At 50.7% G+C, this 11,785-nt stretch overlaps 1 protein-coding gene across 1 annotated transcript; it reads right to left on the bottom strand.

Annotated features, from left to right (window-relative positions):
• Nucleotides 1-796: 796 nt before the first annotated feature.
• Nucleotides 797-10,079, bottom strand: P2RX5 (purinergic receptor P2X, ligand-gated ion channel, 5). Its single transcript, XM_009073275.1, has 10 exons — nt 9,903-10,079; nt 7,590-7,740; nt 5,431-5,502; nt 4,390-4,465; nt 3,954-4,050; nt 3,488-3,568; nt 2,889-3,027; nt 2,160-2,296; nt 1,784-1,877; nt 797-883 (listed from the first exon to the last, which is right to left on the bottom strand). The coding sequence occupies exons 1-10, from the start codon at nt 10,037-10,039 to the stop codon at nt 797-799; spliced, it is 1,071 nt and encodes a 356-aa protein (XP_009071523.1). The 5' UTR covers nt 10,040-10,079.
• Nucleotides 10,080-11,785: the final 1,706 nt, after the last annotated feature.

The raw sequence follows: 11,785 nt of genomic DNA, 5'->3' as shown, positions 1-11,785 counted from the left end.
GGCATAGGTACAGATATAGCTATCAGTGGATATAAAAACATTCATTTGGTGCCTTCTTTGTCCTTTTATAAAATCCTTTTATAAATCCACAGTGACGACAACACTGCTGCAAACTCAGGATACCAGAGAAATCTCAGGGAAGAAGGACAGTCTTTATAGGACTTTTCCTCTGGGAATCCTGGTAATAGTCAGTAGCCCTGATCTGGGGTATCTCCTCCTCCCAGTGCTGGTGTGATTTCACACCTGTGTGGCTTTCCTGGAGCACAAGTCCAGCTGGCAGAGCCATCGCTGTGCCTAGAGCCCATCGAGCTGCTCTGGGCTCTGATTCCCATTCAGTGAAGGGCTGGAAAATGACTTCCTGGAGCTGGACCTGGGGAAACAAGCACAGGTGACAGACAGGGTAACCAGGCTATTTTGGGGCTGTTTTGCAATGTGGACAAGAGGTTCCCAGCCAGGCCTGTCACTCCTTGCCCCAAAGTCTGTCACTCACTGACAGACAAAGCCCCAGCTTGCAGTTTTATAATGCTCTGGAGCTCTTGGAGCTGCCCCAATTCCACCTCAGTCATTAGGGACTGACAGCACAAGGCCATTGACAGTCCAACCATGACACAGCAGCTGCCTCTGCTCCCCAGCTCACTGCAGTGATAAGTGACAGAGGGAGGCAGTAACGTGGCCAGACTCATTTGGAGGAACACATTTCCCTGGAATTAGCCTTTTTCTGCCATTAACAGTTACTGTGCTCCTATATCTCCTCCTATTTCTATTCTCAGGACATTTAACACAAAGCCAATGCTACTTACTTTACTTCCTCATACTTTTTGCCTCGATAAAAGTTACTCTTCTTGATCAGATAGATCAGCACCAGGTCACAAAAGAAAGCTCCCTGCAAAGAGAAAGAACTTGGGTTTTATCTTTGGAATAGAAGAGAGTGTTCTGATCTTGTTAGCAATGAGCATCAGTGAAATAGTTACTTGTAGGAGCTGTATTTTCCTTCTCTCCATGCATTTTGTGGGGTATATATGTTATATACCCCATGTGTGTGTATTTACAGTATCAGGTACATTACAGACACACACCTGACTGAGCAGTCAGAGTAGCAAAGACTCTACGGGAGAATATATAACCTCCCCATCCCATTTCTCTCCCTTCCAGCTACAGGAGGGGTCTGGGGCCCAGAAGTTACTTTTAGACAATCCATTCACTTACAGCTCCCATGAGTGCCAGCCCCGAGCTGATATTGATAATGGTGGGGATGATGTTAAATTTCCCTGCCTGAAAAGAGAAAAAGCCGTGAAGTACTCAGTGAAAGGTCAGCCCAAGAAGCAAACTGAAGGGTGTGGCAGTGCACAGGGGAGGCTGCTGGGCCCTGTGGATGTGTTCTGCTAGCATTCGGGAGCCCAGCCACAACCAGTCAGCAGTCTTGGATGCTAAAGGTCTGTGTGTCCCAGATCCAACTGTCCTTGGCTGCATTTCTGAGCTTGCATCATTCCTGCATTAGGCTTCTTTTTTTTTGTCTGCAGTGCATACACATGGAAAACAAGGCTCTGGGTCACATTTCCTTCTGTCAGGCCTTACATGAGCCTGGCTGTAGGTTGAGGTACAGGCTCAGCTACACTCCAGGTCAGCTCCTCTTTTATGTAGGGTTAGCTCCACATGGATGGATAGCAAGAGCCTCTTCCAAGGCCAGCCAGAGAGGCTGACAATCCCAGAGCTGCCCTCTCACTGACAAATATCCCCACCTTTTTTCCCTCCAGTCTCTGAAACATTCTGGCCTGGGCCTCACCTTGCCATTCACCATCACATCAAAGCGGATTCCGTAGGCTTTAATGAGCGTCCGGTAGTCGACTCCCTCAGCATCCCGATAATACTTGGCAAACCTGAACACAACAATGCTGAGTTTACCTCCATTATCTGCCCCTCCACACACACTAGAACCCCTCTGAAATCATTTATCTCTTCAAACAGATCATTTCCCCTACCAAAAGCAGCTTTAGCCTGCCAGGAGCACAGCCCCATCCTCCCTCCTCTGCAGAGCTCCGTGCTTGGCCGGGGCAGTGCCTGGCACAGGCTGATGCCACTCCACTCCCAACCTCCAGTGCCTGTGAGTCAAACCAGCCCAGCCCAACTGCAGTACTGATTGTGTCCTCCTCTTTACCCACCTGAAGTTGTAGCCAGAAGTGATGGAGGTTTCTGTAGACTTGTTATCCAGTCGGCTAAAAGAATAGTGAGGATTACATTCAGAAGGAGCTTTATCAAGATCACAGTTCCATTCAATCTGAATTCCTATCACACCACCCTTAATGAAAGAGAGAGACAGGGTGAGTTGTTTAAGCTTAGTTCAGTTAAAATGTCTTCAAATTTGTCAGATCCTTGGGCAAGTTTTCCCCAGGGACAAGAATAGCTGCACTTCTGGTCACTGACAGGAGCACACACAGCCCTGGATGGGCTGAGCTCAGGTGTGTGATGTCAGTCCCATTACTCTACACACAACCCTAGCTATCCCTGTGCTGGCATCCAAGGAAAAGGTTTCTCATCCCAAGACACTGATTTCATTAATTTAAGTGGCTGTAACATACTCCAGTGGAGAAGATGATCTTTTATGCAGGGATGGAGTTCCCAGAGTTCTGGGTTTAAACTAAGAGTGTAGTAATGTTGAAATTAAACCAAGAATCCCTGGGCAGCCCTGAGTGACACATACCTGACCAGCTCTTTCAGAGGACCCACATCACCCTGCCTCCCATTCCCAGGGGATGGAATAAACAGGACCAGGTTGACTTGAGGCACTGGCATCTCTCCAGGCAGTTCCCTGGGCAGTGGCCAGTGGATGTGCTTACAGCCACCCAGCACAGCCAGCTGGGAAGACACATGAGCCTGAGGGACACTCCTACCTCCAAGGCCATTTCCTGGAAGTTGGCCCCAGCCCTCTGGACGATGTTCCCCAGGATGAAGATGGGGCAGTAGGGATGCTCCTTGCTGTAGCGACAGGTCTTCAGGTAAGACTCGTTGTCAGTGGCCAGCACATTCATCCTGCGTGGAGGGAAGAGAGAAACCCACCTTGTCTCCCTGTTGTTCACAAAGCAGCAGAAAATGCAAACAAATTTGCATTTTTCCCAGCCTTGTCCAGGAAACTCCATTTGTATGGAAGAGGATGAATATCTGTTGAACAGAAGCAACTCAGGAACCTAACTGTGCTCTGTCTGGCAGACAGATCCATCTGCCTTAGGACCTGTGATGCATCCCAAGCTGTAGGAACCACCACAGACCTCATTTGGGGAGGGACAGCCTTATCCCAGTTGCTCCCTGAGTAGTTCCAAGTCCTCATTATCCCCTTGTTCCTGCACATCCTGAAGCCAAAGGCTTTCCCTTAGAGGACAGAATACTCACTTGCCCACCCCAACCCTCTGGCAGGAGAAGGTCAGTGGAACAAACCAAGGTTATTGGTTCTGTGGTGGAGAGGACAGAAGGATCTCCAAGCACCTGCACTTACTTGGAGAACTTAAACTTGGGGAAGCGAATTGAGTTCTTGATGTAAACAGTGAAGTTTTCTGCGCTGCCAAGAAGAGGTTTCCTGGAAGAGAAGGGTTTGTTCTCTGTTTTACTTTTGTACCCTGCCCACATGCTAAATCTTGGATAGAAACAGCTTCATCCAATATGTTTCATCCCATGGTGCCAGGCCAGCCATGCCATTGTCCCCACACTGCCAGCAAGGAGGTGGTGGGGAACGTGCAGGTTGAGGGGATGCCCCAAGAGCTGGGAACAGCCCTGGGACAGCCAGTGAGCTAAGCAGGGGGAGCAGAGGGCCAGTCCTGCCAGGGAGGGCTTTGCAGAGCTTCCTCCTGCACTGAACAGCCAACATTCAGCAAGCATCCAAGCAGAGGGAACACAGAAACTGCCCTGAGTGACACACAAGCCAAGCAGCTCAAGCTTGGAAACGGGATAGGACAGCCACGTACTTGGGCTTGGATCTTTTCTCCACTGGGCACCAGGCCAGTATCTCACAAGTCCCTCTGATGCTGTCCCTGTCTTTCAAACAACGGCCAGTCTTAACCCCTGCGAGCAGACATCACAGAAAAGGTCACACAGAGCAGTCACCTCCTCTTCTTGCCTACAGGGCACATGAAAATAGATTTTCTCCCTCCTGCCTGCTGTGAAAGGGCCTCTCAGCTGGAACAAACACTCTCTTGTTGCTTCTCTGAGCAGCCTGGGGTGCCCTGGCCCAGCCATGGCAGAGCTGTAAGCAAGTCAGCATTCTTAATAAAAGATAGCAAAGAAAAGAAAGGCCTTGCTGCTCTCTGAAGTCAGAGATCTCTGGGGGTGTAACCAGGCTGAGGCCTCTGGAGGAACAGGACTCCACTAGACACAGGACAGGAGAAAGGATCTTTCCCTTACCATTGCCAGCCACCACTGCTTTCCCCTCTGGGCAGTCCTCATCCATGTAGCACAGGGCATCAGGAATGCTGGGACTCTGCAGAGGGCAAGAGGACAGAAGTGAGACCTGTGAGAGGACATGAGACCCAGAGGAGGGGTAAGAAAGTGCTGCTGATGTGGGGTGAGTTCTCTGCAGGATGGTGAACACTAAAAACATGCAGCTGACGTGGGAACTGTGGGTCATGCAAACAGCTCAGCATATCACACCACTGAGAACACCAGGATTCAGCCATGAGGTCCTGAGTTTGGGTTCTGCTCAGTCTGGAGAGGGACAGGACAGGCTGTGAAAACCCCAGACAATACCTCACACTCACCTAACCCAGACAGGAGGTCACAGTACACGGAGAAAACCCAACCTTGCATCTAAGCTGCAAGCTCTGGAGCCCAAAATTGCCCTCTCCCAGCTGCTCTGCAGCCACTAGAGGACAGCCGTGCCGTGAAGGAGCAGCTGTGCTCCTGGCCAGGGCTACCTGCTTCCTGCACACGGAGACAACACACTGCACAGCCAGCCCTCTCCTCCCCCAGGCTCCAGCCCACTCCAAACCACATCTCCACAGAGGACGTGCCACATGACACAAAGACCCTTGGCCCATCTGGCATGTTCTGGAGAGGTGTCCGGAAAGTAAGGAAAGCCCTTCCCGGGATGAGGCTCTTAAAAATTTCCTCTACCCAGAGCAACACTGAGTCACCTCAAAGTTGTTTTCCCACAGCCTTTTCTGCCCCTGAGCAATCACTGCCTGGTCTCCTCTCCAGCTGGGCAGAAATCCAACACCTTCCTCTCAAGTCAGGAAGGCTCTACATGATCAGTGCCTCAGGAAATTAAGTCAGCTGAGCTCCAGGTTTACAGTAGCCAATCTTATTTCCCAAGTGAAATATTACACTGCAGAGCAAAACCGTTCGCTTTTCATCCTCCCTCTGTCGGTGGCTCCCCAGGTGTCCTCTGTCAGTTCTTACCCCCTGTGTTGTAGGGGTCTGGGAGCCAAGGGGCTCAGTTCTTCCTACCTCAGGACACGTGGCTTGCCTCTGGTTTGGGGTCACGATCAGATTCGTCATGACAAAGAAGACACTTTCACCCTGGAGAAAATAAAGTAAAGCAGGAAGGATTAGAAAACCTGAAGCACCTGTTACAAGAGGATGCAGCTCTCTGGAAGAACACAACCTCCCTCTTTCCAGAGGCTTTTCAGGCTGAGATACAACAGTGCCCTTTGTCTGGGTGTTTGTTTGGATGAGGTCCCTCGTGCTGTGGGTGCACACACAACCACGAGAGCCAACCCACAGCCCTGGTGGGAGGCAGAGCAGCCCTGAGCATCTCAGAGAAATCCACACCCACAACAGAGAAGCCTTCCCAACACAGAGCCCTGCCTGTCACACAGAAAAATCAGAGATCCTGGGGTTCTGATCATGGGAGCAGAGCTTGGTGCTCTCACACCCTCCTGGCTCACTCTCCTTCCCTCACTGGGCTTTGCATGGGGTGGATTTACTCCTCATTCCATCAGCACTTTGGGACATCCATCCCTCTGTCCTCAGCAGGAGGGACACATCAGCCAGCAGCTGTGCTGGTGGGCTCAGCAGAGCTGCCCACTGCTCTGTGGAGGAGACAGAGTTTCTCCCAGCCCTCACTGCCTCCTGCTCCACCACTTGGGTCTCTCCAGTGTAAACCAGCCCACCCAGACCCACCAGGACAGCTCATGACTCTTCCTCCAAAGCGAAATGAGATTACACAGTAGTTAGCAGAGCAAGTCACTGAGTGCACTGGGGGCAGCATTCAGGTACACCTCAAAACCCAGGCAGGGTGCAGCAGTTCCCAGCTGACCTGAGATGTGCAGCAGACAAATAGCAGTTAGCCATGGAGCAGGAAAGCTCGTGAGGCTCTACATTAGCACTCACAGCCCCTAGACATTGCTGAGTGTCACCACAGCCCTGTGGTTGCTGGTGGCTGATGCACACTGGGGCAGGATGCAGTAACACTGGTTTCCTGAAGCCACAGCCCAAACAGCTGTGTGGCACAGCAGCCCAGAGGCAGGGCTGCCTATTTTTTACTCAGCCCACCACACTACAAGGCTTCCCAATAAGCCAACATGCAGTAACACAAAATCACAGAATAATCAACCTGACCTGGTTGGAAGAGACCTCAAAGATCATTGAGTCCAACCCTACCGTGGTCACTAGACCATGGCACTAAGTGCCACATCTAGTCTCAGCTTGAAAACCTCCAGGGATGGTGAATCCACCACCTCCCTGGGCAGCACATTCCAATGCCTGACCATTCTCTCTGTAAAAAATCTCTTCCTAATATCCCATCTAAACCTCCCCTGGCAGAGCTTGAGTCTGTGCCCTCTTGTCCTACTGCTAAAGGCCACTGAGACCCAGGAGAAACATCCAACAAGGTAAAATACTGGTCAGTGCCACCATTTCACCTCTGAGTGTGCATCTCAACCACCTGCTAAGTGTCCCAGGGCTTCCACACAGCTGGGACAGAGCAAACACACTGCCTGGGCCTCCTGCTGCATGGCATATGTTGGGCTGAGGCTTTGCACTGAAATTGGTGGAGACACAGAGCAGTCACAGGTGTGAGTAAACACTGGTGCAGCAGGAACAAGGCAAACTTTATTCTTATGCACAGACAATTAAGTTGTTTAGTTTAGAGCTTTCTGCCCTATCAGCACAGGACCTGGATTTTGCCCTCACACCTTTCCATACAGGGCAAGCACAAGTGAGCAACTTCCAACCTGGTGTCAGGGCCACATCTGCTGCCACCCATTCCCTGTGCATCTCACAGTGTCCAAGCCAAGAAAGCAGCAGGGAAGGTTTAACCAGATATTTCCAGCATCCCTCATCGCTCAACTTGCACCACATTTTCTTTCCACCTCCCCCTGCTCCAGACAACCCCATGCACACCTGCTCTAGCCCAGGAATGGAGAGGAGCAGACAGTGCTCAGCTGAGCAGTCCCACCAAAACCCACAGGACTTCTGCTTGCCAGACCTCTGTGTGAGAGACCAGGCAGCTTTGGTATTTGCTGGAAAGACCAAAGACAAAGCCCAGCATTGCTTTCTTGTATCCCACCTCCTGCTCATTCACAGGGAAGACCTGGAAACATCACTTCAGCCTTTCCACACTGGCAGCTGAATGGCAGAGACACTAGCAGTGGGGTGATGCCAACCTGTGGAGGGATGACGTAGTCTGCAACATCCCACAGCCTCTCCCCCAGCTCCGAGGTGTTGGTGAAGGCTACCCCTTTCAGCTTGGTGATGACAGAGCTCTGGAGGGATGTGTCTGTGTCCTGATAGCCTTTCTTGACAACAAACACCCACCTATGTGAACACAGCAGGCAGCAGCATCAGCAAGAGGGGTCAGGGAACAAGTTAATCAGAGGTCGAATAGCATTCAAAAGCAAATCAAAACATGTCAATAACACCAAGTCTGCAACTACCAGTGCAGATACAGAACAAACTCTTTGTCACAAGCTGTGCTTATCTACCTACAGCAGAGAAATGTGTAATACCAAGGCATGGGGTTGAAAAAAACCCCAGTCTTCCTGTCCTGTGCTACACTCAGCGACCACAGAAAATGAAAGGGTGAGGGCAGGACCCTGCCTTCCTCAAGACAACAAACAGCAGAGGCTTCTGCAAGTCGTGGTGAAGAGTGTGGTTGGTTTGACATGTACACAATTCTTCTCTCCCCCTCTAGCAGCCTCTGGTGGGGCCCCCATGGCTGGGGAGGTGCAACTCCTGCAGGCCAGCTGAGTATTCCTCACAGAAACCTGCAGGGAATATCCTCAGCTGAACACAGGATCTTTTGTAAGCCAAACAGCCCGAACACATCCTGGTCTCTGCACAGCTGGGAGAGCTGCTGCCTTGCTAAGCAGTCCAGGGAAAGACTTTGCTTACTTCTCCCCACTGGAAGCACCAACAGTCCAGATCACTGGGTAAAAAACTCTTAAAATGAAATGCTGCCAGCTTCCCCACACCACTGCCAAAATCACCTGCCAGGAGAACACAACACCCAGCCCCTTGAAGAGTCTGAGGGTGCTGGGGCAGGTTTGGGAGAGGATTGCAGCTGCCTCTGCTGGTGATGACAACTGTCTCCTCTTTGCAGTGCACTGCTGTGTGCAGGGAGGGAAAGGGACCACCCCGGGCTGAGCAGCACTGGCATTCACTGCCCTTCACCTGCTACCTGTGGCAAACCTGGAGAATTACATTCCCCATCCCTGTGAAGCTTCCCATTTTCCTGAGAATGCTGATCTCTCCCAGGAGGGTTCACACTCAGTCCCTTCATTTTCCGCAGTGAATGGGGGTAGAAATGGCAGCTGTGTGCAAGGAACCATGCAGAGGGGTTGGATGATTCCCACCCTGGCCAGGCACAGGTCCCTGACCCAGCAGGCAGACACAGCCTGACACTGAGCAGGGCTGTGGTGACCTGGAAGCCACAAACAAATCACTGCAGGGATAAGTGAGAGTGCTAAGGGTTTGCAGAAGGCAATAGATGCTGAGAGAGGAAAACAGCCAGACTGGCCACCCACAGCCACTGGTCGTGTTATATCCCTCCTGGACAGAGGATGTGTCCTCAGCAACCTTATCCACAGGATTTCTCCTTCAGCAGCTAGTCCATGCCAGACTGCTGAGGCTTCACTTGTGCCCTGCTCACTAAAGCAAGGACTGCACACCTGTCTATAAATAAATCCAGCAGGCAAAAATGACCTTGCTATATTTAATCAGGGAAAACACGAGGTGTGAGCAAAGCGAAAGGACTCAGAAGCACAGACACTGAGGCTACAGACTGTGGCATCAGAGTCTGAAAATCCTCAGAAACTCAGGCAGCACAGGCACCAGCACAGGCTGGATAATTCCAGCTCTGAGCCCTCAAGGTCTGTGGCTGTGCTCCTTACACAGCAGTGTGAACAGCCTCTTGCAGAACTGGGCCTTCCCGAGTGGTGCTCCAGCTATCTCCATGCCAACTCGCCCTGCTCTGGAATGAAAGCGAGGCAGTGACATTAACACTGCCTCAGCCCCCACAGTCCTGGCTGCTGCAGCCCATTCCAGCCCCAAAATCTCCCACTTTCTGCAGGGTTCCTTGTCATTTAGGCTTGAGCATGTCATGCAGGCAACCCAGGTGCTTCCCAAGGCTCAGCACAGTGGCCATAAATGCTATTTTCCTAACGAGTCAGGTGCTCAGGTCTGGCACCATGCCCACCAAAGACAGAAATAAAGGCATAAATAATGCAGTACAAAGCCCTTGTGCCACTGGGTTTATTTTTAACCTGAGGCTAATCTGCAAGGTAGAGCTGAATCTAGTGATCCCTAGGTGAAAAATCCGATATAATCTATTTGCTGTTACAAAATCCAGCTGTTAAATGCCTAATTATCTGCATTAAAATCAGGAGGCACAGCAAGCTCTGTCTGCAGCACTAATCTGTATCACAGCACAGCAAGCAACCCCCAAGCACAGCTATATGTGAAAGAAGCAATGATCTTACCCCACCAGGTAAGCCAGGACGGAGAGCTGCACCACTCGGTAGAGGATCCCAACCTTCTTGTTCTTGGCAATGACGTATTTCTCCGTTTTATAATCAAAAAGGGAGAGAAAGAAAGCCTTCCAGGCCACCTGCCCCATGCTCCTGGCTCGCTGTGTGGTGGTGGCTGGAGCACAGCAGGGTTTGCAGCTCGCACTACCCACACGTGCTCTGCATGGAAACCTGACACACCAACCCTTCAGGAGGAGGCTGATCTCCTCCCTCTCATCAGCTGCTCTCTGCCAGCAGCTCTCTGGTCACACACCAGCAGCTGCACTAAGATGAGATACTTCCTGAGCTGTTTTCCAGCTGGTTCATCTCCCTGGGAAAGCCCCCCCTGCTTCAGTTTTGCCCCCAGGCTTCACTCTGTCCCCCACAGCCACAAGGAGAGTAGAATGAAGCAGGTAGAGCATGAAGTCATGTTGCAGCATCTCAGGGAACAGAGCTATAGCTTCTCAGTGTTAAAGATTAAAGCCTTTCCTCAGCCTTTACAGGATGCCAAAGCACTAGGTTAAATTTTTGGTCTGGTTTAGGAATTATTCCCCAATTTAGTGTTCCCACTGAAACCCTGCAGATCATGCACTGCTCACTCCCTCCCTCACCCCCTGCCCCTGCAGTGGGATGGAGAGGGGACTTGGAGGCACTGGTCAGGGGCTGAGGTAAGACCAATTTACTAAAAAGCAGCAACAAAGTAAGAAAATGAACAGTACCCAACTGTGTCAGTAACAGAGTGTACAAGATAGAGAAACAGTTCACACATTATCACTCACCATGCAGGACCTGGCACTGCCAAAACACACACCCCAGACACCCCTGAATGGACAAGGGAGACCTCACCCCCTCCATCCTCTCTGCATGGCTGAGGTGGTACAGAATAACCCCAAGGTCCTGCCATGCCCCTCCTGGCTGCTACAACAGTTAACCTTGTCCTAGCCAGAACCAAGACAATTCGTAATTTCCTCAGTGTTTGCATGAGTGATGAGGGCTGAGGTCCTTCACAGTCATCCCAAACACTTGGCCAGACCTCTTCCCACCACAAGCCCAGCCTAAGAAACTAATAAATGAATTCTGCATGTGGTTAAGGATCAAGCACAATGGAAAATGACTTTCTGGAACTTGACCTGAGGAAATAAGCACAGGTGACAGGGTAACCAGGCTATGTTTGGGCTTTTTGCAGCATGGGCAAGAGGTTCCCAGCCAGGCCTGTCACTCCTTGCCCCAAAATCTGTCACCCACTGACAGACCAAGCCCCAGCTTGCAGCTTTGTGAGGCTCTTGGAGCTGCCCCAGTTCTACTCTCAGTCATCAGACAGCTCAAGGCCATTGACAGTCCAACCATGACACAGCAGCTGCCTCTGCTCCCCAGCTCACTGCAGTGATGAATTACAGAGGGAGCCAGTAACTTGGCTGAACTCATTTGGAGGAATATGATTTCCTGGCATTAACCTTTATTTGCCATTAACAGTTACTGTGCTACTGCATCTCCTTTTTTCCCCCTATTAATCATAACAATGAGCCATTACTAGTACTGACCATTGCAGTACTGCCCTACACAACTCTCTTCCCTGGAAGAATCTTCCTCAAGACCTAAGAGTTTATGAAAAATTTGCCCTTCATCCTCCTTAAATTCCATTATTGACTTCAAACAGATGCATCTGATTTTTAATGAACATCTGACCAGGTTGCTGCAAATCACAAGAGAATCACAAACAGCATAATAAGGAACAAAACACTGATTTTATGCCTCATCCCAGAGCCTTCCCTAGAGTTTCTCTGCAAAGCAAAAGAAATCTTTCTCCAGCACCTGCAAAACTAGAACACAAACTTGCTTGTGGCCTCCTTTTAACC

Source organism: Acanthisitta chloris, unplaced genomic scaffold (genome assembly GCF_000695815.1).
Source record: "Acanthisitta chloris isolate BGI_N310 unplaced genomic scaffold, ASM69581v1 scaffold34274, whole genome shotgun sequence".
Classification (NCBI taxonomy): domain Eukaryota; kingdom Metazoa; phylum Chordata; class Aves; order Passeriformes; family Acanthisittidae; genus Acanthisitta; species Acanthisitta chloris.
This window is presented reverse-complemented; position numbering and strand designations above follow the sequence as displayed.

Coding starts and splice junctions, on each gene's coding strand:
- P2RX5 (XM_009073275.1), bottom strand. CDS start 10,039: ATGGGGCAGGTGGCCTGGAAGGCTTTCTTTCTCTCCCTTTTTGATTAT. Junction 4,466..5,430: donor GGCAAGCCACGTGTCCTGAG/GTAGGAAGAACT, acceptor TGCCCTCTGCAG/AGTCCCAGCATTCCTGATGC. Junction 4,051..4,389: donor AGCAGTGGTGGCTGGCAATG/GTAAGGGAAAGA, acceptor GTCTGCTCGCAG/GGGTTAAGACTGGCCGTTGT.